Source organism: Microcebus murinus, chromosome 14, assembly GCF_040939455.1.
Source record: "Microcebus murinus isolate Inina chromosome 14, M.murinus_Inina_mat1.0, whole genome shotgun sequence".
Taxonomy (NCBI): Eukaryota; Metazoa; Chordata; class Mammalia; order Primates; family Cheirogaleidae; genus Microcebus; species Microcebus murinus.
In genome coordinates, this window is record NC_134117.1 from 70,418,225 (window position 1) to 70,445,148 (window position 26,924).

The 26,924-nt window shown below is 35.3% G+C and overlaps 1 protein-coding gene across 4 annotated transcripts in view; it reads left to right on the forward strand.

Annotated features, from left to right (window-relative positions):
* Positions 1-26,924, forward strand: part of LOC142860945 (poly(ADP-ribose) glycohydrolase) — a 127,281-nt gene that overhangs the window by 73,240 nt on the left and 27,117 nt on the right. For all 4 annotated transcript variants that reach the window (XM_076010216.1, XM_012744593.3, XM_012744594.2 and 1 more), the window contains 5 exons: positions 2,738-2,798; positions 6,404-6,479; positions 10,751-10,898; positions 24,102-24,180; positions 25,882-25,990. In XM_076010216.1, coding sequence (XP_075866331.1) covers positions 2,738-2,798; positions 6,404-6,479; positions 10,751-10,898; positions 24,102-24,180; positions 25,882-25,990 — 473 coding nt within the window. The remainder of the gene's footprint in view (positions 1-2,737; positions 2,799-6,403; positions 6,480-10,750; positions 10,899-24,101; positions 24,181-25,881; positions 25,991-26,924) is intronic.

Sequence of the window (26,924 nt, forward strand, 5' to 3'; positions counted from 1 at the left end):
TATACCTGTAAGAAAGAAAAAACACTCGGGACGAGAAATCTAATAGGGGACCTCTTGCACAAAGCTGGTCCATCAAAGGTCTGTATGCCTAGTCTAAAGATAAATGACAAATTAACCTGGCTGGGAAGAAAAGGGACAATAACAATAAAGAAACTTACAAGTCCTTAACCTTGAAGCAAGGGGGGAAAAATCTCTGAGAATTTGAACCACAAACCCCAAGTTTCAGACCTGGAGTCATACCACCAGTATGGTCCACAAATGCCTGCAGCAGAGGATTTAATTCAAATGGTCTCGGGTCAGTTGTGCTCCCTGATGACAGCAGAAGCAGATTCACATCTTCTCTGGGAAAATTCAACTTACATCTAGAACTCATGGCAAGATACCTCTATTATTCCAAAAGTTGTATTTCAGAAATTTAATACGTGAAAAAAACATGCTTTTTAGAATTGGTAAAATATAATTTTAGGACCAACTTTTCAGTATTGTTAAACATCTATGTTTTATATTTGTGGTGAGGATCTTGAGAGTAAAATATTTTAGAGAGTCTTCTGAATTAAATTATTTTTGATATAGTTTAAGATAAAGCATCTCATAGATTAAGTATTTAAAAATTGATGATCCATATGTAGTATATATTATGATTTTATTATGGGAAATAGTTGATTAACAAAGTACCTTGTTCTGAGGTAAGAGGTGCCTTCTTTTGGAAGAGAGCTAATGTTCTCAAGGAGAGCTAATGTTCTCAAGGCATTTTTTGTTAATAATTATATCTAAAAAACCATGTTCTTCTTGCCTTTTCTCTTGCTTTGACAATGGAGTTATGAATTTCTCTTGGCCTCTGTTAGTATATATGAAGGACATTTAATGTTTTTACTTCTGCTCAGTTACTGGATGAAGATATAGACTTTAGTTACCTATTAATAGAGTTGCTTGTTTAATATTTGAATTATTTGACCTCTTTTGAGTTTCAAATATGCTATTTCACTTAAGGTTAGATATCTAAAGAACATTTTAAGGCTCATGTTAACAAAAATATTTGTTTTCTATGACAACTGCTCCATATGATTTTTGAGTTGTTACTGCTTGTGACTGACAGAAAAGAAATGTGGAATTGTCCGTCGGATTGAAATGATTCCCAGGCTTTCATTGGGCTTTACACCATTATCACTAATACTTCCTGACATCTCTCTTTGCTTAAGACCTTTTTTCATTTTTAATTTTTTAACAGAAGAAAACAGAAATGGCATGGCCTTTTTAGTTCTTTGATTTGAATCAGACAGATTACTTCTGGCCAGCTGATTTACTTGTTTAAAGCTTTTGTCACTAGCTTTTAAAAATTAAATTTAAAAAAAACCTCTAAAATTATTGACTGCATTAATGGTGTTTCATTTTGATCCTCTCAAATCTCTTACTCCTTGAAAAATGTGTCATCTTTCTTTTCTAAACTCTAGAACACAGTAATTCCTCTAGCCAAGCCGCCTACTAATAAGGGGAACCATCATCCAAGCTGTGCTAACTCCAAAGAACATGCCAATGATTTCTTTTTTAATCTTAGACATTTTACTTTACCACAGAACACGTAAATATGTGTCTGTCTGTTCACCAGTCTTTTGAGTGTAGGGTTAAGGCTTTCCTTTGTAAAAGACCTAAAAATTGGAATTCAGTTTTGTCTTTATTGCATAAGCTGTACCAATTATGCATCCTTTTTTTTTTTTTTTTTTTTTTTTTTTGAGACAGAGTCTCGCTTTGTTGCCCAGGCTAGAGTGAGTGCCGTGGCGTCAGCCTAGCTCACAGCAACCTCAAACTCCTGGGCTCGAGTGATCCTTCTGCCTCAGCCTCCCGGGTAGCTGGGACTACAGGCATGCGCCACCATGCCCGGCTAATTTTTTATATATATATCAGTTGGCCAATTAATTTCTTTCTATTTATAGTAGAGACGGGGTCTCGCTCTTGCTCAGGCTGGTTTCGAACTCCTGACCTTGAGCAATCCGCCCGCCTCGGCCTCCCAAGAGCTAGGATTACAGGCGTGAGCCACAGCGCCCGGCCATGCATCCTTTTTTAATAAAAAGTATTATATATGCAGTTTTTAAAACTTTGCCAGGAAGTATTAGCACTCAGATCCTACTGTTGTGCTGTTATTTGTATAGTTTGTTTAGTGAGGTCTTATTATTTTTTAGGAGTTCTAATGAAAGGATAGTTTTGTTTTATTTTATTTATTTATTTATTTTTTTTGAGACAGAGTCTCACTTTGTTGCCCAGGCTAGAGTGAGTGCCGTGGCGTCAGCCTACCTCACAGCAAGCTCAAACTCCTGGGCTCAAGCAATCCTTCTGCCTCAACCTCCTGAGTAGCTGGGACTACAGGCATGCACCACCATGCCTGGCTAATTTTTTTCTATATATATTAGTTGGCCAATTAATTTCTTTCTATTTATAGTAGAGACGGGGTTTCGCCCTTGCCCAGGCTGATTTTGAACTCTTGACCTCGAGCAGTCCTCCCTCCTCGGCCGCCCAGAGTGCTAGGATTACAGGCGTGAGCCACCATGCCCTGCTAGGATAGTATTATTTTAAATCAATATTTTATTGTATTTCAACATTAGGGTTGGTATTTCCCAATTTTATAATATAACATAATTAATTTTATAGCCATTGTTAGACCCATTCTTTTACGGAATGTATATGTAATCTTTTCAAAATTGAAACTTATTTTGGGTGTGTTTTTCTTTTATTGCTTTTGTAGAACCTACTGGGTTGGTGACATTTACAAGACAGAGTCTTGAAGATTTTCCAGAATGGGAAAGGTAATAATAATAAAAATAATCCCAGGCCCTTAAAATTAGGACTCTTTTACCATGAGAAGATTCTCTTTTACAGCCCCTGCACAGATGGTTTGTTTCTCAACCTCTAATTGTTCTAGTGCCAGGGAGTTTCTTCTCATAAATGATCCATTGATAGTTCTCATTGTTAGAAAGGTCATGCTTTTTAAATCAAAGTCTACAACCCTTAACTTCTACCATTTTGTCTTAGTTTTGTCTTCCGAAACGAAGTCCCATTTAGAATTAAGGAGTTTTGTGTGTGAAGAGACACTACTATTAAATGGAACACCAGTATTTAAATGTTTCTCTTTACCCTCTTTTTTTGTTAGTATTTTTATTTTATAGCTTTTCTTTCTGAAGAACAAGATTGAGAAAAATCTTCTTATTAGGCTAAAATGTAAACAGTAGTTGTCTAAAATTTGAGTGACAAGAATTTTGAAGTTTGGCAGTCCATATATACTATATGTAGATTATGTGGAAATTGCTAATTTACTGGGTTTTTTTCTTATTTAGCAGAAAATATCAAGGAGAATAATAACAAAACTTAGTTAATTCAGATTTGTAAGATCCTTAGTGTCCTGAAGTAGTTAATACATTTCCTCATCTAGAGTAAATGCCCAATGCAATTAAAGAAATGTGAATAACTTCTTAGATATACACGAGGACATGATCAGGCATATTAAATACATATTTTGGGTGTGTGTTCATGTTACCAATGCCTCCCATTTTCACTTTCTAATTATTTTGATACTAGTTTGTAAATTGTTTTGTTTGGAATTAGTGACGAAGGGAAATAACTCTTAAGGGAAGTTAACTTGAAGGCATATCTGCTTAGGTGGCTTTCCCATGGTGTTTTCATCCATCAAAGATGTTTGTGAGGTGAAAGAAAAGGAAACTTACTTCAGGAGGCTGATTGCATAGTTGAGATGATTATTAATAGAGGGAAGTAGATAAAAGGTTAAGCAACCTGAAGAGAGAGAGAAAAAAAATTGATCTCTGAAGAGAGAGAGAAAGAAAATTGAAAAGGAAGAGAACATGTACAGCATTTTGGAGTCATGGCATATTAAAGATGAAAGGGGCCCCTGGAAGTCATCTGGCCCAGCTGCCTACTAAAAATATCAGTTGGCTCTGTAATACCTGCAACAGATGGAGACTGGACAGCTTCAGGGATGGGAAATTCACTGTTTCACCATAGTCTGTTTCATCATCAGTTGTTTATCACACAGTTTCATTCATTGAAAATGTCTGTCTTCTGCCTCCCTTCTACCTACCTCGTTCTTCCTTTATCTCTGCTCTTGACATACTCCTATTCATTTGTCCTTCTTAAAATATGGTGCCTAAAACTAAAAGTAACATTCTGCTATGTTATCTGGCCCAACCAGAGTATAGTGGATTGTTTTTCTGTGCTCTTCTATTAGTTTCTAACAGGAATGTATATGTTTTGTTCATATCACTTTGGTGTAGATTTTATGGGTCATTCCAAGAGCTTTTTTTTTTTTTTTTTTTTTTTCTTTAACAAGTAACTGCTGGTCTATAGAGCTTATTTTTAATTGAGCCAGGATCTCTACTCTGCATCTGATATTCATTTGACACTAATATGAAAGAACACCCATTTGTATGTCACCATGTGGGAGAGACTACCAAGGCTGCTGTGTCAATGAGATGCAGTAATTTTGCCCCTAATAAGACCAAGATTGTTCCCTTAACTTTGATAGGCAGAATTTAACTGGATACCTTGTCTAACTTATTTTTATTTCATTAATCTCTTTTTTGTTTTAGCTGCTTCATAAATGAGTTGGAGAATGTAATTAAAATCAATCTCCCAGACTCCATAGAACCAGAGACATGCATTCACTTAAGGAGGGAGGCTGAAGAAGAGATGATTGTTGGTGTTCCCAAGAGTAAGGGGCCAAATGGGTGCCAGGAACATAGAGGCTTTTCTGAAATTCCAAGTCTCTGTTATGTTGTAGTTAACCTTTTGATTATCAGTGAATATCTTAGCCAGGCTTAATCACAGAGCCAGAATTGTCTGTGTTTTTGATTCCTGATGTAGGGATGTAGAGGATTTGCTGGGACTGGAAAGGGAGATCTATTGGGAAGTTGGAGGATGTTTCAAAACAAAAAGTTTCTAGCAATTTCATAATTTTATTGAGAACTGTACTATAAAGTTGCCAACTTCAGTATGGAGAATAGATGACAACAGATGGAATTTCTGTTTTGAAGTTTTGACTGACAGCCCAGAGATTTTTGTATTATATTTCTTTATCTTTTCAGTAGTATCCTCACAGGTGGTCTCCCTCTGAATAAAATGACTGGGAAAGTAGGACCCAAAAAAAGAATGTTAAAAAAAAATCAAATTTTGGGAAAGTAATTTTTCTAGAAATATAGCATATTGGTTAAGAGCTTGAGCCACTGAATTAGGCTACCTAGGTTCAAATAAATTTTTGCTACTTTATTTACTAGCCATGGGCAGGTTATTTAAATGTTTCGTGCTCTGTTTTCCCATTTATAAAAGGAGATAGTAATAGGGTTGTTATGAGTACTAAATGAATTAATATAAATAAAGCTCTTGGAACAGAACCTATATAGAATTACCTTGAGTTTAAGGTTATCAGTCTCTTGGGCTGGCATTTTGCCAGAAATGTATTTGGAGTCATTGAAACCAAGAAAGAAGGAAGCAAGTGAACCTGAGTAAATAGTGCCTTGCCAGCTAGCCTCCTAAATTATTTTTTAAAAATATAATTACCTCCCCCACAAAAATAAAGTTATTGCCACCCTTAGGAGTTTGAATCTCATCTGTTACATTTATTACAATTTATATTTTTTATTCAGTAAGTGATCAGGAGAAAAATTCAGTAAGGAAAAAATGCTATAAAATACTATTAATATGATAAAATTGGATTTTAATATCATCTAAACCAGGTATATACCTCAGTGACCATAGTGAAAAGGAAAGAAACTAATTGTACCTTCAAAATGCCTTACAGGTATTAGGTTCATTTGTCAACCATATTCATATAAAAATACTGTAGTTCAAAATTTCTATGACATGTGTTTTCATTAAGACACATGCTGCTGACACATACACATAGTTATCAAACTAGTGAAAATAGAGCCCATCTGACAGTCATATATGATTTATTGCCAGTTTTTCTATATTTTTCCTCAAGTTGCAACTATAGCATAATAAAATTTCATAGATGTTAATTTTTCTGTATTTTAAGTTTTTCAACTGTTTTAAAGAAGAGAAACTTTGATATTATTTACAGGAAGAGCAGGTTTCAAATAGTATGTTGTCTCATTTTGATTTAAATATGTATATTTATATATTTGAATAAGAAAAAGTTTTGGAGGACAATATCAAAAATATTAATAATGGGTATCTGTTTATGGCTTTTGAGATTAGGGGTGGTTTTGATTTTTTTATAGTTATCTATATTTGCAGATTTGTCTGTAGTGAATTACTCGTCATTAAAAAAGAATAAGGGATCTGAGATGGTTCTAGCTTGAGTTTCAGAATTCATAGAATTTTTAAAAATTGGAAAACATATACTAAAAAATGAATAAGGGAATATCTTGTTATATTGTAGATGTGAAAAATCCTTGACGCGATTGCATGTCACTTACGAAGGTACCATAGAAGGAAATGGCCGAGGCATGCTACAGGTAGGTGAGCTTCAGTAGTGTCTGTGTGTTTAGGGCCTTCTCTTGTCAAGCTTCTGACAGCACAAGAAATTTGAAAAACTGTCTCCTAAACTGATTTAATACAAAGAAGCATGATAGCAGAATGGAGAAAAACACCAAACAGATCACTTTGACAGCCTCAGTAATGTTATTTGCCAGTGTATGCTCTCTGTTTCTTACATGTGCTTCTTTAAAAAGCCTTTGACAGAAAATCCCAAGATCTGGACAACATCAGTCCTCTTGGTTCAGACATTGATTGTAGGTTGACAGTGGAGGAAGTTCCCAGGGTATAGTCTTGACAAGCTTTCACCAGGCAGTTTTGGTCTTTTTCTTTAAAGACACTTGCTGTGCCCCAAATGATGACCAGCTTGAGTTGTTTTTCTGCCACCCACAACCTTATTTAGGTCTAGGAGGCAGGCATCTGATTGATTAGAAAGACCTGTCTCCCATGTGTAACAATTTTAGGCACATGAGCTAGCTGTGCTTGCTAGTGTCCTTTTCCCTGTTATAGAGTAGGTAATTCTGTCCATCCCCCAATCCTCATTATCGCCCCTCTAAAAGGTATTTTTGGAGAAAGGGGTCAACAAAACACCTCATGTATTTAGCTTGAAAATGTAGTAACACCTAACCTAATCTTTTGATTTGTAGTAGTTTTTTTGAATTCAATAATCAGAGACAAAATATTAGTGTTTTGTGTTCTTTATCCCATTTATAGGAGCATTGTAAACTTAGTTTTCTTTGACAGTAGCTTGTACACTATCCCATTTGTACTGGTAATAGCTGATTTTTCTTCTTAGCTCCTTCTTTGATGTTTATGTTGGGTCAGAAGCTAAAGAAAGCAGTTGCCTGAAAATGGGCTGATTTCTTAGAATAATTTAATGTTTATTATAAAATGACTAGACTGAGTGTGGCTACTTATTATATGTTGCAAATGACCAATGAAACTGAGATTCTTTTTAGAATGGTGTTTTTATTTGGAAATATTTGTAATTAAAATCTTTAAAAGGACAAACCATGTTTAGCTTTAAATCACCTTCTCCCAGTGGTTATTTAAGTGTATAAATAAAAACACTTAGGATAACTGAATTAATATTTGTCCTGTATTTAGCTTTGGCACAAAACAAAGCAAAACATACTTTAATCTGTATTTAATCATATACTTCTATTTAAAAATATAATTTTAAAATATGTTTAAATATTGTTTCAAACAACTATTATTCTTTCCCCCACATTCTTTGCTTGATTAAGTTCTTTCCTACATTAAAGTCTTGGATGCACTGAGGGATTCTTAACACGCATGAACAAAGCTATTGCTAGTTAGCACCACAGGAATGCTGACCTTTATTACAATACAATTTAATAAGGAATTATTTAACAGTAGTCAAGACTGGGATTCTCCCCCATTTGCCTGGAATATATTATAGATGAAATGTGAGACCTCGGTAGATTAAAAGAATACCATAAAGGCTTCTAACTATTAATTGTTCTCCATACTCATGCCAGGTCTCCCCAGGAGATCAGTGAATATTGTATTGCAATGCTACAAAGCTCCTTGTGTAGAATATAAATTACATTATGCTGAATGGCAACAACAACAAACCCTCTCTAAGGAGTGTTATCATTTCTCTCTTTTCATCAAGTTATAATTCAGAAGATGAGTAATCTGAACAAGTAGCTTTAAAGTAATGACACTTGGAAAATGACTGGTTAAAAATAAAGAAGCACTTATATGCTTGTTTTCATGTACTGGAACAGGTTTTTCACCTGTTATAGAGAGCCTCTCATTAAGAACTTTCTTAAGTAGGGGAAACTTTGGTTTTCTAAAAGACCTCTGCTTTTAGAGACTTACTTACTTTAGTATATTTATTTCTGTGCATACCTTTTAAGTAATAAATGTTGGAATTTTGTTCAAAGAGTGAACAATAGCATGTACATTGAATGTATTCCATGATCATTACATAAGTTGGATAGAGCTTATTCTTTTATTTTAGTTACATTACCTTATTCCAGTAAAAATTAAGTTAGGCCGATCTCAAACCTTGTCTGTTTCTCATTTGTATTCACAATGCCATTATACTAACAGGCACTCAGCCAGTCTCTAGTTCTCAAGTGCAGGGCATTTTATTTCTTTGCTGGGTCTCCTCTCTTTCCTTTACTTTAACACTGCCCTGTTTGAAGCCCTAGTAGTGCTTGTCTAAACTATTTAGTAGTCACCTAACCAGGCTCTTTGCTTTTAATTTTACACTTTTCCAGTTTTTTCTTTAAACTCTAGCCTGAATTATCTTCCTAAAACACAGATTCAGTTGTTACTTGAGTCTTTCCCAGAACCTTCAGAAGTACATAACAATTCTCTAGAACCACCTCATCACCTTCTACGTACTCTGCGTTGCAGGTAGGCATGAGGAATCTGTTTACCATTTCCCTCATGCAGCAATTTACATTTGGTTTTTTCCCTATGTCCTTGCATAGCTATTCCCTCCGCCTGCATGTCAGCTAAGTCTGGATTGAATGCCACGTCCTCTTGTAACGCTCCCCTACCTCCTCCCACGTTCCAATTTTAGTTAATTGTATTATTTGGGAAATATCGAATACATACTTGTAGGTTCTTTAATAATCAACTTATCATTCTGCTTATGTGCCTGACTCCCATCTAGATTGCAAATGCTGTGAGGCTGGGAACCACACACGTCTTATTCATCTTTGTATCCCATGATTCCCAGCACAGTATTTGTTGAATAAATATTTGTTGATTTGAACAGTTTAAGCCATGAAGCCCCTTTGCCCAAAGACCTTATATGTAGTAGCTAACAAATTCTAATTAACAGCCTAGTTTCACCAAAATTAGCACTCTATATAAGCTAAAGAGTCAATCTGTGTTTTTAGCATTGATTTTAGTACTCCAGAATACAAACTCAAATACAAATTCTCTGTGGTAACTCATTTTAAGAACTTATCAGTAGTATATTTCTGTATTTTCTGGTAGTTCTTCTATGATGAAAGAAGACTACCTTGCCTTCTACTAATTTCTGTCTTTTCACATATTTTTACATATCAAAAGATTGATATTCTATTTCATTATTTTGTAAAATAGTCTTCAGATTATCATTTAATATCAGTCGCTTTAGAGAACATGAACAAGTTTTAAGAAATCTTATATTTTACAATAGTTTGAAAGCGTATAACCCTCTCTTACAGTACTTAGTAAATTCTCTTTTTCTTGTGTGTATGACTACGTATGTACACAAGTTTTGTGGGGAGGTGTGTAATCCAGCTCCTCAGGTAGAATAAAGTAAAGATGGACATCATTTCTTACATATTGCCATATAGGGCCTGACATAGTGTTGGACACATTGTAGTGCTTAGTGAGGTTAAGACAAACTGAAATAATGCTGGCAGGTTGGGTTTGCCTTCTCCTGAGGAGTATGTAGCTCCTCTGTATTAGTAGGAGCTTGGTAATCCCATCAAGTACTTCACATAAAGCTTATATAGAGTTTCAAGCAAAGTTGGAAATATTGATTTAGTTGAATTTTTGTCATTATAATACTAGGTTTTCTTTCTTCCTTCTTTCTTTTACTACATTTTTAAAAAATAGCAATTTTCACACATTTGGGGGTTTGCAGTTAAATTTAGAAAGACAAATATTCTATTCCTTTATTCTTCCAATAAAATTGAAAAAGGTTACCCCCAAACAGTCAATTACTATTTATATACCTCTAAGTATGCGTTCTATTGTCAGTCTTCCATTTTATTTTGAAAATGATCTGTTTCAATTAAAATAGATAATTTTTTAAAGTTATTTGTTCTTTAGGGCAAGTGTTTGATGGCCATATTATATAAGAAAGTTATAATATATTAAAGTCATATGAAATACCTAAAGGGAAATTAAGTAGTGAGTGCGGGGAATTGACCTTGAAACCTTCCCAGATAAAAGACTTCTCTTGATTTGTGGCCCTTGGGGTACAAATAAGGTTTATAAACAAGAATCCATATAATACATACTATTTTGCCTAAGAGCTTCATTTTCTAGGTTCCTTTTACAGTTTTAGGATCCAAAGAAATACGCAGGGATGTTAACTGCAATGAGATGAAAGAATACAGGCAACTGTTATCTGTCCTTCTTGGGATGGGCTAATTTGGGGATTGATTTTCATGGCAGAGGAATAGAAGATTAGAATTTAGAGGGTGTTTGCTTCTTTATCATATATGTAAGTAATTTTAGACCATTATTTAACATGTCACATTTTCCCAAATAGGTGGATTTTGCAAATCGCTTCGTTGGAGGTGGTGTAACTAGTGCAGGACTTGTGCAAGAAGAAATCCGCTTTTTAATCAATCCTGAGTTGATTGTTTCACGACTCTTCACTGAGGTGCTGGATCACAATGAATGTCTTATTATCACAGGTTAGTTTTGGGAAGTCTGGATAACAGGATAGTTTTCCCCCCATCTATGAATGTCTGTGATGAAGACTAGATACTACCCAGGTATAACTTTGCTCTTCCATGGGCATTAGTCCCAATTGTTTTTTTTTTAAACAGAGTCTCACTCTATTGCCCAAGCTGGAGTGCCAATGGAGTCAGCCTAGCTCACAGCAACCTTGAACTCCTGGGCTCAAGTGATCCTCCTGCCTCAGCCTCCCAAGGAGCTGGGACTACAGATACGTACTACCATGCCCAGCTAATTTTTTCTATTTTTAGTAGAGATGGGGTCTCACACTTGCTCAGGCTATTATTGAACTCCTGATCTCAAGCTTTCCTACCTTGGCCTCCCAGAGGTGCTAGGATTACAGACATGAGCCACTGCACTTGGCCTGGTCCTGATATTTTTATTCATTAATTTATACTTGCTTTTTGAAATTGTTACAGTCTCATTTTCCTAGTCTTGAGTAAAACATTTTATCCCTACCTTTTCTTTCTTGGCATCTTTATCTGAGGAACAGAGGTAAAAACTATTCAGTTATCCTCCAGTTTGAAATTGTATGATAAGATACAATGCTCCAGGGGGGGAAATGGGCATTTATTGAAACCTTAAAATCTGTACCCCCATAATATGCCGAAATAAAAAAAAAAAAGATACAATGCTCCAAAAAAGAACATAGTGATAGACCTTTGAGTATGTATTCTATTGTCATTCTTCCATTATATTTTGAAAATGAATTGTTTCAATTAAAAATAGATAATTTTTTTAAGTTATTTGTTATACTTCAATATGGAGACAGTAAATAAATATAAAAAGCAGATTTACAGCATTTAGAGAGAGCCAATACAACAGTGAGCTTTATGGGAGAAAAATCAGTAATTGTATGTTCACCCTAATTTCTAATCTTAAAGGAAAAAGTATTATTATCTTAATGCTTCTCCTTGATTTCTTTAAGTTAATATGGGAAGAGGGGGTAGAAATTTAGTCAAATTTATATTGTAGGTCTGATAGAGATTTAAATTTTCTTTTATTTAAATTTCTTCAAACTGTCATACTATTTTCTTGTGAATGAGCTATAAAAATTAATGATTACCTCATGCCTCTTAAGAGACCCTTAATCAGCCACCATATATAAGCTGAGCCTTTTATTCAAATACCTAAAAGAACATTCCTACCTAAAAGCCATAATACACCATCAATTGTTGGTACTTTTTTTCCCCTGCAAAACTGGAATTCTTATTTCATCTTGGAATCTATTGCTGCTTTTAAACGAGTGTAGGAGAGTAACCACTCACCTGGGTTGAGAATCTGGTTTATTGTTATTCCCAAAGATCACAGTAAGAGAAAAACCATCCCCTGTATGTTGAATGAAATATGTACTCAACTGAATTACCTCCCAAGAGGTATCTGAAAAAACTGACTCCAAGATATATCTAATCTTGAAGCCACACTCTTTGCTTCCATTACATTTGTAGGCAACCTTCAGGAGCATATCTTGGTCCATAAGTTTTGCTTTAAAGATTCTCTCTTTTGTCTTTGTCTTTCAGCAGTTTGATTATGTCTCTAGGAGTGGATCTCTTTCACTTTATCCTACTTGGAGTTCATTGAGTTACTTGAGTATTTAGATTAATGGTTGGCATCAAATTTGGTAAATTTTATGCCCCTTTCTCTCCTCCTCTTCTGGGACTCCCAGATTATTATATTTTGATGTATTTGATGTTGGTCTCTAAATCTGTGTTTTTCTTCATTCTTTATTCTTTCTGTTCTTCAGATTGGATTATCTCAACCTCTCTTCAAGTTCACTGATTATTTCTTCTGCCTGCTCTAATCTGCTTTGAATTCTAATAAATTTTTTATTTTAGTTTTGTACTTTTCAATTCCAAAATTTCTATTTCTTTCTTTTTTTATAATTTCTATCTCTTTGATCTCTATTTAAGAAGTAACATTCTCATACTTTCCTTTAGTTCTTTAGATATAGTTTTCTTTAGTTGTTTGAACATATTTAAAATAGCTGATGTAAAGTCTTAGTCTAATAAGTCCAATGTCTGGGCTCCTCAAGGGGCAGTTACTATTGACTCCTTTTTTTGCCGGGTATAGGGCATACTTTTTCGTTTTTATCTATGTCTCATAATTTTTTGTTAGAAACTGGACATTTTAAATACTATAATGTGGTTACCCTGGAAATCATATTTTCCCTTTTCATCAGAGCTCATTGTCGTTGCTGTTTCTTATTTGTTTAATGACTTTTCTAAACTAATTTTATAAAGTCACTGTTCTTTCTCATGTGTGGCTGGTGAAGTTTCTGCTCAGTTAGGTTAGTGGTCTGCTAATGTTTGAAGAGATTTCCTTAAATACCTAAAACTAAGTCTCTCAGTCTTTGCTGAAGGGCTCTATATGCATGTTGGTGCTCACCTTCAATATGCTACCAGGCACTTGATGACTCTGCCTTAGCCTTCACTTCCTACTTACACAGAGCCTCAAGGTCAGGCAAAGGGGAGAGCTGAGGGCCTTCTCAAATATTTCCCAATCATTTGCACAGCTATGGGCATGCATGTGGTCTTCTCGATTCCTAAGAATATATTAGAACTTTTCAAAGCCCTTTATGTACATCTCAGGCCTCAGCTTTTCCTTTGAAGCTTTTTGATTAGCCTATTGTTTGCCCCAACTATTAGCCATCACTTCAGGCAGCCTTAGTGTTAAATAATTTCCTGTAATTGTTTTCATCAAACACTTGTGAGGATTAGTCTTTTCAGATTGGGCACACTCCAAGTCCAGTAAAGTAAAGACAGCCCTCTGAGTGAGGTTTTTCTGGGGACTACCAGACAGGTAAAATATTGACAGTTCTCTAAGAATGGGACTTTGAAAGAGTTTCAGTCTTCATATGCCTCTCTGGTGGCTGCCAGGCTGCTGATTTTCTCACTGATTATGTAAGACAGGTTTTTAAGTTACAGTGGAGCTTGGGAGAGTGGGATAGGAATAGGGTAAATGAAAGCATCACGAAGTTTTTGTTTTTACAAAGATATAGCCAGTTTTCCTTGAATAAATACTCCCTGGATTGCTGCAGCCTTTGCTTAGTTTCCATACTTGATTCTTACTATGATTCTCACATTGTTCTCATAGCTTTCATGGAAAAGAGAATTTTTAGCAGTTTTTACTTCACCATTTTTGCTGATGTCTCCTTATCTTTTGTAAGCACCCATTGGTAAAGGGGCTTTCAGTGAGTTATTCTATATCATTTAGACATCCTATATTAATTCTTATCCCTGTGTTTCTGCTGTTTTGATAAGGTAACAGACAATTTTTAATTGTCTGAGTTTCTGTAAAAAATTAAGATTGGAACCTCAGCAAACAAATTTCTTCTTAGGTACAACCTCAGTCAGCTATTTGAAGTGACAGTATTTCACCCAGAATTCTGAGATTATGATCCAAATTATACTAAAATGGAAAGATAAACCTCTTTAATTCTCAAAATTTCCTTAATTCACATATTGGTCATCAAGCTACATTTGTTGGTTATCATGTATAGCTGCAATCACCAGCCCGTGGGCTGTGAACTGGTACTGGTCTGGTACCCGCTGGTGGCCTGTTAGGAACAGGCCCGAACAGCAGGAGGTGAGTGGAGGTGAGCAAGCAAAGCTTTGTCTGTATTTACAGCTGCTCCCGTTGCTTGCATCACCAAATAAGCTCCGCCTCCCATCAGATCAGCCACAGTGGCATTAGATTCTCATACAAGTGCAAACCCAACTGTAAACTGCATATGCGAGTGATCTGTGTTCCGTGCTCTTTATGTGAATCTAATGCCTGATGATCTGAGGTGGAGCTGAGGCGGTGATGCTAGAGCTTAGGGAGTGGTTGCAAATACAGATTATCATTAGCAGAGAGGTCTTACTACACAATAAATGTAATGCGCTTGAATCATCCCCAAACCATCTCGCCCATCCCCTGTCTGCAGCCTAATTGTCTTCCATGAAAGCAGTTCCCAGTGCCAAAAGGTTGGGGACTGCTGATGTATAGGAAGGATGCAGGTGGTGGGAGGGTAAGAGTGTAAGGAATTATAGAACAAAAAATTAAAATAACCTGGCATAAATCTATTGTTAGGCAACTAAATGCTTGGAATATTGATCTCACACTGTATTTGGGAGCTCTGAAGGTTTGGAATGTGACTGTCTCTGTCATTTGAGTATATTGAATAATACTTTAAAAGATTTTTAATATTTAACAGCTATGCTAGATTTGAACTGAAGACTCATAACAAAATATTCCATCAATTTTTAAGGCGAATATACATCATTGAAATAAAAAACTTGGCAAAATACTGGCATTAAAACTTAAAGATAATTTACTTCATTTGCTTCATTTCTCTTGAAAGTAGTAAGTACCTTGTCATCTGTTGTTAGTGTTGCTGTAGATAAAGGATGTCATTTCCCTTAGGAATAAAGTAAGAATGTTAAAAGAAAAACATTAGGATATTTTCTTTTTTAAAGATAGTGTCTTCCTGGTCTAAAAAAGGATTACTTTGGAGTTACATCAGTTCTCTAACTTACCTGCAGCCATTGTAAAATCAATGGAAAATTGCAGATCCCTGACTCACTTTTAGATCTATAATTACCTCAGGCTAAGGACATTTGGGGTGACTTTTAACTCAGCATTTTTTCCCACATCCACTTAACTTTATTGCAGTGCCTCCTAATTAATATCTGTGATGTGATGTTCCCTTAATGGAAATGGCCATTTCATCATCTATTTGATGTCTGGATGTCTGCCATCTCCCTTCTTAGGAGACTCTTAACCATGCACTGCAATCTATCTGCCTGATCAATTCCATTCCTTCAATGATGCACCCAGGCTCAGTGAGCTAATGGCTGTGAGTGTGCTGCCTGAATCTGTAGAAGAGTTTGAGAAATTGGAAATAAATTAAATTTATCATCATCGTGGGACATCTGGTTGGTATCAGACTTTTAAATGAATATGAAACAGGTCATGCAAACAGGCAAATACTTTTATCTAGACAGTGTTATCCCTCTATTTACTGTGATCCTCCCTGGGGCAGCCATGAGTTAAAACCTTTCAGTAAGTATGAATAGAGGAAAAGAATTTTTTTGTTTGTTTGTTTTTAAGGCAGAGTCTCACTTTTTGCCTAGGCTAGAGTGCCATGGCATCAGCCTACCTCACAGCAACCTCAAACTCCTGGCCTCAAGCAATCCTTCTGCCTCAGCTTCTCAAATAGCTGGGACTACAGGCATGCGCCACCATGCCCAGATAATTTTTCTATATATTTTTAGTTGGCCAATTAATTTCTTTCTATTTTTAGTAGAGACAGGGTCTTGCTCTTGCTCAGGCTGGTTTCAAACTCCTGATCTTGAGCGATCCGTCCTCCTTGGCCTCCCAGAGTGCTAGGATTACAAGCGTGAGCCACTGCGCCCAGCCTGAGGAAAAAAATTAAAACTCTAGTCTTCTCTTTTCCTTTTTCCCTTCTTTCATTTGCTTCTCTATAATTGCCATCCCTAACCCCCAGACCACGGACTGGTACTAGTCCGTGGTCTGTTAGGGACCAGGCCACAGAGCTCTGCAGCCATGTCGCTGCTGGCATCACCATCTGAATTCCACTCCCCACCCACCCATGGAAAAATTGTCTTCCATGAAACCATTCCCTGGTACCAAAAAGGTTGGGAACTGCTGCTCTACAACATCCAGCAAAAATAACTTCAATACCAAAGTGAGTTAAGTGCCTCTGGGGGGGGGGTTGTTTTGTTGTTTGTTTGGTGACCACATAAAGCAGATGCCTAGACATGGAGCAGAGTATTCGTATATTTAACATAAAACCTGCCCTCTAGTGAATCAGATCATCCCAGACATTACAAGTCCTTACATCTTTTCTGAGTGTCAGCTGAGCTGATATTAATAGAAATGACTACAAGTAGACAGCATTGCTTATAATACTGGGGTCAACTTACAGCATTACAATGCCAGAAGTGCTTATCACTACAAAAACAGCCCAGTTGCTAAATGACGCCGGCTTATTGAGAAAGATCCAGATTCTGTGGGAGTTTTCCTAAAATGTTTGGAAATCAAACATTTTCTTACTTGTGCTTATCTTTTCTAAATTTTTATTAATCATGAGAATTAAAAGCAAGAGTGTTCTAATTACTACATACTCACCACTGTATGAGTGATGCTAATGAAATTTGGATAGATGTCTTTCATATAAACCTCTTGCCAAGGGTCCGTTGGTAAGTAGAAATTTTTTAATCTCCAAATAGTTTTTCCTGTGTTCATTACAAACTTTTATTCCTAGTAAGAGAAACTAAGAATGTTTCTTACTCTACTACATCTAAAAACTCATAAAGTTGTCATGAACTCTTTTTTTTTTTCTTTTTTTGAGATAAAGTCTCTCTTTGTTGCCCAGGCTAGAGTGAGTACCGTGGTGTCAGCCTAGCTCACAGCAACCTCAAACTCCTGGGCTCATGCATTCCTACTGCCTCAGCCTCCAGAGTAGCTGGGACTACAGGCATGTGCCACCATGCCTGGCTAATTTTTTCTATATATATTATTTGGCCAATTAATTTCTTTCTATTTATAGTAGAGACGGGGTCTCGCTCTTGCTCAGGCTGGTTTCGAACTCCTGACCTTGAGCAATCCACCCGCCTCAGCCTCCCAGAGTGCTAGGATTACAGGCGTGAGCCACCGTGCCCAGCCGGGTCATGAACTCTTGATAAGATTTTAATGGGTTCCTTCTAGTTTTTTCCTTTAGTAAAGGTCTATCTTTGACCAGGAAGTCTTATGGGCCATCCCTAGAAAGAGCTATCACAAAGGTCAGTCTTATGTTGTTGTTTACCTTTGCATTTTCATCATAGTTGGTTAATAAATTTCAATTTTAAACGAGTTAAAGCTATTCCTTTTTTGAAGGAGACAGTGGCATAATTTTAAAAAGTGTCTACTTAGAAAACCCAGGATTTAATTTGTTTAGAACAAAAGCATTTGTATTTGCATTTTTGATTTCCTGTACCTGAAGGAACTAAATCTACTCTTAATCATCTCAAGAAAGAAGACTGAAATGATCCTAACTTGAAATAAAAAATATATCTTATATTTTTCAACCACTTTCTTTGCGAAAGACAGAACAGATATTTGTTTTTATAGTTAAGAAATCAGAATAGGTAGTTTGTCTCATGAACAGGAAAAACGAGGCTTTCTACTGTTAGGCCAGAAATAGAAAACAAGAAGAGTGTTTCTGGCTATCTTGGTTCCAATCAGTCCAGTAGACCAGGTCATTTTTAACCCTCACATAAATAGTCATCTATCTTAGGTTTCTGTACCCCCTTACTAAGTTAAGCACCAATACTGACTGTTTCATGATTTTGAAAGATATTTACTTGTCTTATTTAGTTTGCCAAGAAATTCTATGAAGTAAAGAACATAAGAGTTATTAACATCCCTGAATTTGTTGATGATGTAATGAAGTGTAGTGAGGTTTGGTTATCTAACGTCACCTGGCTAGTAAAGATTCATTTTAGGTTGCTCATGTTTCCTGATCTCAATGTGATGCTCTTTTTACCATGCCTTGTTGTCTCTATAGGTGTAAATTTTTTGTATTTGTCAATTATGTAGTGCCTTCAGACTATTTCTGGACTCATTATTGTCATCTCAATTAAATGTCTTTTGCTCATTATTATGTTTATTCTGCAAGTGCTTACTCAGCTTATATTGTTGCATTACAAGATGCTAATGGAGAAACAAATATTAATAATTTATAGTCCCTGCCCTTAAGGAGCTGATGATCTAGTAAAGGAGTTAGATTACACTTTTAAAAATAGCTTTATTGAGATATAATTAATATATGTTAAACTGTTTATATAAAATATACAATTAGATTAAGTTTTAACATGGCTGTACCCATGAAACCATATAATATCCATGTTTTAATTTGGTTAGTTTTTCTTATTGAGTTTTAAAAGTGTTTTATATATTTTGGATATAATAAGTCCTTTCTCAGACATTTTAGCATATATTTTCATTCTTTTACAGTGACTTTTGAAGAACAGAAGTTTTAAACTTTTTAAGTCTATTTTTATTCTTTCTGTTTTGATTACTGTAGCATTTTAATAATTCTTAATATCAGGTAGCATGACTCCTCTGACTTTGTCTTTCAGAATTGTTTTGGGGAATTTTAGAATCAGTTTTTCAATATTTACAAAAAAGCTTTCTGGAATTTTAATATAGACTTTTTAATTTATAGATCTATTGGGGGTAAATTAACATCTTAACAATATTTAGTCATTGACACATAAATAAGATGTATCTCTCTGTTTATTTAGGTCTTTAATTCTTTTTCAGTAATATTTTATAGTTTTCACTCTTTTACATTTTTGATTGCATAATTTTTGTTACTATTGTAAATGGTTTCTTTAAAAAATTTCAGTTTCTGATCATTCATTGCCACTGTGTGGAAATACAGTTGATTTTCTTGATTTGTAGCGGGAGATCTTGCCCAAAATTCTAGGTAAATTTATAGGAATTGAAGCATAAATTTAAATTATTTTAAGTACCCTATAAAGATATACAACTATTATGTACCCATAATAATTAAAAATTAAATTAAAAAGAATAGGACAATCTCTTATAAAACCACAAAACAATTATCGACCTAGGAAAATTAACAATTCAATAATGTCATCTCTTGGAGGATGGACACACTTGAAGCTCTGACTCGGGTGGGGCAAAGGCAGTATAAGTAACCTAAACACTTGTACCCTCATAATATGCTGAAATAAAAAAATTAAAAAATTAAAAGTAATATCATCTAATACACAGTATTCAAATTTCAAAAAAATTATTTGGGCCGGGCGCTGTGGCTCACGCCTGTAATCCTAGCTCTTGGGAGGCCAAGGCGGGCGGATATCTCAAGGTCAGGAGTTCAAAACCAGCCTGAGCAAGAGCGAGACCCCGTCTCTACTATAAACAGAAAGAAATTAATTGGCCAACTGATATATATATATAAAAAATTAGCCGGGCATAGTGGCACATGCCTGTAGTCCCAGCTACTCGGGAGGCTGAGGCAGAAGGATCACTCGAGCCCAGGAGTTTGAGGTTGCTGTGAGCTAGGCTGACGCCATGGCACTCACTCTAGCCTGGACAACAAAGTGAGACTCTGTCTCAAAAAAAAGAAAAGAAAAAAAAAAAAATTATTTGTAAGAAGCAGTGTGCTAAGGAATAGACTATAAACTCTAGTATTAAGTTTAAATCTTTAAAATTTTTATTATGGAAAATTTTAATCATATATAAAAATAGAGTATTTTTCATAGCTTTATATTATATACATGTTTTTATATGTACATATATATGTGTATATGCAATTTCAGACTTACAGAAAAAGTGACAAGAATAATACATAGAATTTCCATATACTCTTTTTTTTTTTGAGACAGAGTCTCGCTTTGTCACCCAGGCTAGAGTGAGTGCTGTGGCGTCAGCCTAGCTCACAGCAGCCTCAAACTCCTGGGCTCAAGCAATCCTCCTGCCTCAGCCTCCCAGTAGCTGGGACTACAGGCATGTGCCACCATGCCCGGCTAATTTTTTCTATATCTATTAATTGGCCAATTAATTTCTTTCTATTTATAGTAGAGACAGGGTATTGCTCTTGCTCAGGCTGGTTTCGAACCCCTGACCTCGAGCAATCTGCCTGCCTCGGCCTCCCAGAGTGCTAGGATTAGAGGCGTGAGCCACCGCGCCTGGCCTTCCATAAAATCTTTACTCAGATTCACCTGCTTATATTTTTGTCCCATTTGCTTCATCACTCTTTCTCAATGTTATTTTTCTGAACTGTTTGAGTGTATTGGAGACATTGTGCCCATGTACCCCTAAATATTTCGATGTATATTTCCTAAGAATTAGGCCATTCTCTTATATGAGCATAGCATAGTTATCAAAGTCAGGAAATTTAACATTGATACAGTACTGTTGCCTACGCACTAGTCTATGTTCTAATTTTGTCAATTGTCTCAATTATGTCTTTTGTGGCTTTTGTTCCCCCCGTCTTCAGCCAGTCTAGGCTTATACCTTGCATTTAGTTGTCATGTGTTTTTTAAACAGGAACACTTTCTCAGTCTTTCCTTATATTTTTTCATCTTGATATTTCTGAAGTCTGTAAGCCACTTACTTTGTATTAATAGAATCTCCCTCATTTGGGGTTTGCCTAATGTTTCTCCCAAATTAGATTCAGTTTATTCATTTTGGTAGGAATTCCACTGAAGTGATATTGTGTTTTTCTTAGAATGTCTTTTGAGGAGACAAGTGGTAATGATTTCTCCCGATATTTATGATATAGGTGTAATGGCTTGGTTAAGGTGGGGTCCACCAGGTTTCTCCACCATCAGGTTATTCTTTTTCACTTTGTAATTAATGTGTTTTATATACTTTGAAACTGAATATCCTGTCATCATCAAACTTTCACTTACTAATTTTAGCAGCCATTAATAATTTTTTTAACTCCAATCATTCCTTCTACATTTAGTAGTTGGCATTCTACTGTAAGGAAGGATTTTCCCTTCTTCCTCATTTGTGTATACTTATTTATTAATATTTATATAGATACATGGATTCTTATTTTATTAAATGGGTTATAATCCATTACTATCATCTGTTTGATGCTAAATTGTCCCAGATTTGATCAGTGGGGCTCCTTCAAGTCAGCTATTGTGTGCTTTTGACGTGTGCCCATCATTCTTTAATGCACTTCCTTCTTTGAGCATTTACTTCTTTTTTTAGCACAGAAAGATGTTCTAGACTCATTTTGTATATTCCCTGCCCTAGCTCTGAAATCAACTATTTGTCCAAGGAGTCCTGGATTTTAGTTGGAGTAGTTTTTAGAAACCAAGATTTGAACTAGGACATATATATATATTTCACACACACAGCTATGACTTCATATTGACACTTCCCATTCTCATCCAATATCACAGTGTACATTGTAGTCTTCCCCCTTTCTATATTTGGTAATCTCTTTCCCAATAGCGAAAAATGGGGCTTCTGGTATCTTCTTAATTTATTTTCTCATTTGCTGAAGCCTAGAATATACAAAGGGTGGTTTCAGAACTACTAAACCATGTCACTGCAAAAAGCAAACCTGTTAAGTGGGGTTCACTATTTGTCTTCAGGTCTTTTCTTTTTCTTTTTTTTTTTTTCTGAAATAAAATTTATGCACACTGAAGTATACAATGTCGAGTGTATAATGTGGTCAGTTCTGGCAAATCTAGGTGTTGCTATGAAAGTGTTTTGTAGATGTGATCAAGGTCCACAGTCAGTCAACCTTAAATAAAGGGGTTAATTTAATCACACTAAGCTAAGTTAATTTGATTGCATTAAATGAGCAGTTTTCTGATTCAGTTGGTTGAAAGGCCTTAAGAGCAGAGCTGAGACATCCCTGAAGAAGAAATTCATTCTGTGGACAGCAGCTTCAGCCCATGCCTGAGAGTTCTAGCCTGCCCTTTGGACCTGCCTAGTCAGTTCCCATAATCGTGTATGCCGGTTCCTTGCCATGAACCTCTTCATACGTATTTCCTACTGGTTCCGTTTCTCTGGTTGAACTCTATTATGACTATTATGAATAAATCTGCTATGAACATTCTTCTATACAGTTTTTGTTGGCGTACATTTTTAATTTTGAGGGGTAAATACCTAGGAGTGTAATTTCTAGGTTAAAAGGTGGGATATATGTTTAATTTTATAAGAAATTGCCAAACTCTTTTCAAAAGTTTTTGTTCCGTTTTAATGTTCTACCAGCAGTATATGAGATTTCTGCTTATTCTACATCCTCACCAACATTTAGTGTTGTCAGTCTTTTTGATTTTAGCCATTCTTTTGGGTATAGAGTGGTATGTCACTGTTGTTTTAATTTGCATTTCTCTAGTGACTAATCAAGTTGAGCAGTATGTATTTCATGTAGTTGTTAGGCAGTCATGTATCTTCCTGTGTGAAGTTTATGTTCAAATCTTCTCATTTTTCTAAATTGAGTTGTTTTATTATTGACTTATAAGAGTTCTTCAGATATTCTGAATACATGTCCTTTGTCAGATACTTGTTCTGCTAATATTTTTCTTCTAGTCTTACCTAAGCATTTTCCTAAATGTGTTTTAATAACCAGAAGTATTTAATTTTGATATTCTAGTTTTTGTTTTGTAAATTTTATGATTTCTGCTTCTTTATTTCCTCTGAGAAATTTTTACCTACCACCAATGTCATAAAACTATTCTATATTTTTCTAGAAATCATATAATTTTTAGGTTTATGTCTGTTCATCTCAAAATTATTTTTATTTGTAGTGTGAGATAGCACTTGAGGTTTGTGGGGGTTTTTTTCCTATGAATATCTAGTTATTCCAGCAATATTTGTTGGAAAGACTATTCTTTCCCTGATGGATTGTTCTGGCGCCACTGTTGAAAATCAGTTGACTATAGAAGTGTGTATTTACTTATGGATTCTAGTTCCATTGAGCTCTTGGTTTTTCCTTAGGTTAAGACCAAGTAGGCATTTAACTCACGTAGTTGAGTCCTTCAGTTTTCTTCTTTATTCGAAAATTTTTTGTCTATTCTAGGTTTTTTGCATTTGCATATAAATTTTAAAATCACCTCAATTATTAATTTTTAAAAGTCTGCTGGGATTATTATTAAGATTGTTGTGAATCTGTATTTCAAAAATTAACACTGTAACAATATTGATTCTTCTATCCCAAGAGCATAGTATCTCTCCATTTATTTAAGTTTTTACTTTTTCTCAGTGATGTCTTCTATGTCTGTTTTTACTCCTGGGTATTTGATATTTTTTGACATTATGGTTAATGAATTTTTTTAAAGTTTTATTTTCCCATTGTTAGCTAATATACTGACATACCTTTGATCTTCCTAAATTTATGAGCTATTCCTTTTTTTTTTTCTTCTCTCTTCCTTTCTTTCATTGATTCGTTGGGATTTGCTATATAAACAATCCTAACATTTGCAAATAGGGGCAATTTTACTTATTTTTTACCCTCTTTATGCCTTTATTTCTTTTCTTACTGTAATGGCTGGGGAAACCTTTAGTACAGTGCTGAATAGAAGTGATGGAGGGCAGTAATCCTTGCCTTATTGTTGATCTTAGGTGGAATGTTTTTACCACGCAGTATGAAGTTAATAGTAACAGATTATATGTTTCAGGTACTGAACAGTACAGTGAATACACAGGCTATGCTGAGACATATCGCTGGGCCCGGAGCCATGAAGATGGGAGTGAAAGGTGAGTCTTTAGAATCGCATGACTGAAGGCAAAAGAATGTGAGCTTGACCCTGATATACTCTGTATCCCTTCTACCCTTATTTCAGCAATTGAGCTTTCTTTTAAGTTCAGTATTACAGGTTCATTGACAGTTAAAACAGTATTACCATCTCCATATACCAAAAGGAAAAAGAGAGAATATAAAAACCAAAAGTCTAAAGCAAAGACAAGAGGGGTAGAGTTCTCTATAGTTCTTTACCTACATAACTTGCCAATTTAAAGCAGAGCAATGGAGGTTAACTTCCAAGTTCAGAATTATTTAGAATAGCAGCATTGTGAATGTAGTGAGTGCCACTGAATTGTACATGTAAAAATGGTTTAAATGGCTAATTTTATGTTATATATTTTTTACCACAATTTAAAATAATTAATAATGTAATATACCTAAACCATTAACTACATTTTAAATGGGGGGGGGTGGTATTTAGAATAAGTTCTGTTAATAGCTAGAGCCTAAAGTCCTGGACCAGCTTATTGATTATCCTTAATTTTTCTGTGAAATGAGTCAGATGAGGGAAACCCATGTGGGACAGTGGGCCTGATGCAACAAACCAGTGGATGACAGGCCCTACTGTGAATTTTGCTGCAGCTGTCTCCTGTTTCTTCTTGAAATGTTTTTATGCCTTGACATTCTTGCTTCCCCACTAAATTGTGTAGTTCACCAGAGGTAAATTTTTGCAGAAATGCTACCTGAAAGCATGTGGGGTATTTCATTTTGTTCTGTTTTGTTTTGTTTGTTTTTTAACAAGAAAGCTATTATGGCAAAAAGAATCAGCTCTTGCCCATGTAGACATATCTGTGCCACAAACTTATTCTTTGTAATGTCTCAAGTCCAGCCTCTGGTTTCTTTATCCTTATTTTGTTTAAAATATGTGGTTGCAACAAACAATTATCTATGTGGATGTTTATTCCTGATAATTATTTGCAAACAAGCATGAAGGTTTCTATTGTTATTCTGCAGTGTAAAAAGTTGCTTGGCATACCAATATATGCAAGTTTAGAAAGAGATGAAATATTTGGAATTTTACCCATTTTCAAAATTACCATCTCAACTAGTTCTTCTGTTTCCACAGGCAACATGTTATTGTCTACTTTGATGTCTTTGTCTTTTTAAAAATAGTCTCTCATTGATGACAGTTGAGCATAGGAGGTAGAATGCTATACTGAATTATTTCACATTTTTTGTAACACTTGGCTGATTGGGATTATTTCCTAGACAATATATGGTGACGTTACAACCCCAGTGATTTAAAGCAGATCTCTCAAAGCAAAGTAGGAATGAGCTCTTGTCAAGGTACAAATGCCATGTCTTTAGTATTAGAGGAAAACAAAGAACTCAATTTCTTTTGTTTGCTTCGATATCCTTTAACCTCTGAGACTCACTGTAAATGATATATCTGCTTACAGTACTTCATTCTGTTCTCTCTTGATAAGTTTTCATTTTACTGCTTAATGCCTTGACAGTACACAATATATATGCCTCAGAATCTGAAAATAGAAGAGTATTTTCTCTCTTCCTGTTTTGCTTAGACCTGCAGATACTGATTCGTTTCTTTGTTTTGTTATTTTAACACTGCTAAAGTCTTGGCATCCTGACCCCTGTGAGAGTTTTGAGTGACTTTACCTATTCCTCATCTTTCTCCCCTTTCTGTTTCTTCCCAGGGACGACTGGCAGCGGCGCTGCACTGAGATTGTTGCCATTGATGCACTTCACTTCAGACGCCACCTTGATCAATTTGTGCCTGAGAAAATGAGACGGGAGCTTAACAAGGCCAGTAACCTTATTTCCTAGTTCATCTGGCAGCTGTCATCTATTTACTGCCATTTTATTAATGCTGAAATTAATGCTTTCTGGTAATTCTTGCAGTGTCAGTATGTCTGCCCACAGCTGTCCTGATTTAATGGCTTGTCAGCTTGTACAAGATGTACTTTCCATTTCGTAATTGTTTGATTAGCAGCTGAGGTTGCCAAATAGACTGTTGCTTGATATTAAACCCTACACATGCATTTATCTCATCAAGTACTTTTATCTGCTTTGGAACCTTATCATTATAAAACCATATAGAAATGAATGAGCCCTGAAAATTTTTTTCCAGACCTGCCCAGTGACATTTTCTCTACAAGGTATGCTGTCAGGATTTAAACAGATAAACCAAAAAAGTCAAGTTAATTCTTGTCCTATTTTAGGCAAGATTTGTGTTAATTGTTTATTGATTTGGTGTAATTTAACATATTTATGATGAAATCTATGCTTTTCTGTGATAGCTAGTGCTGTCTACTATAATCATTTTTTTCTTTTTTATTGTGGTACGGAAATATAAAAGCAGACCATATCTATTGTTCAAATTTTCACTGCTGGTAACCATAATAAATAAACTCTATTGTACAATAGAGTACTGATTTTGTTTTCTAGATTTTGTGCCTTACCAAAATAGTTGAGATTTTCTCTCAAATTATTCTCACAAGACTGACCCAATTCTGGAAACCATTGTTTGACTCCCATGAGTAGGGTTTGGATTTTTTTAAATAGTACAGAGGTCTTTTTTTTTTTACACCTATTATGCCATGAATTTATAGGGAGTAGATTCCAGCAGCCCAGGCTCTTTCCAGTGGTTCTCAGGAAGTGTGCTTCTCTGGGAGAAATAGGCTGGCACTTCAGTTAAATCCAGGTACCTTTCTCCTTGGCTTCCTTCTTTTTCTAATCA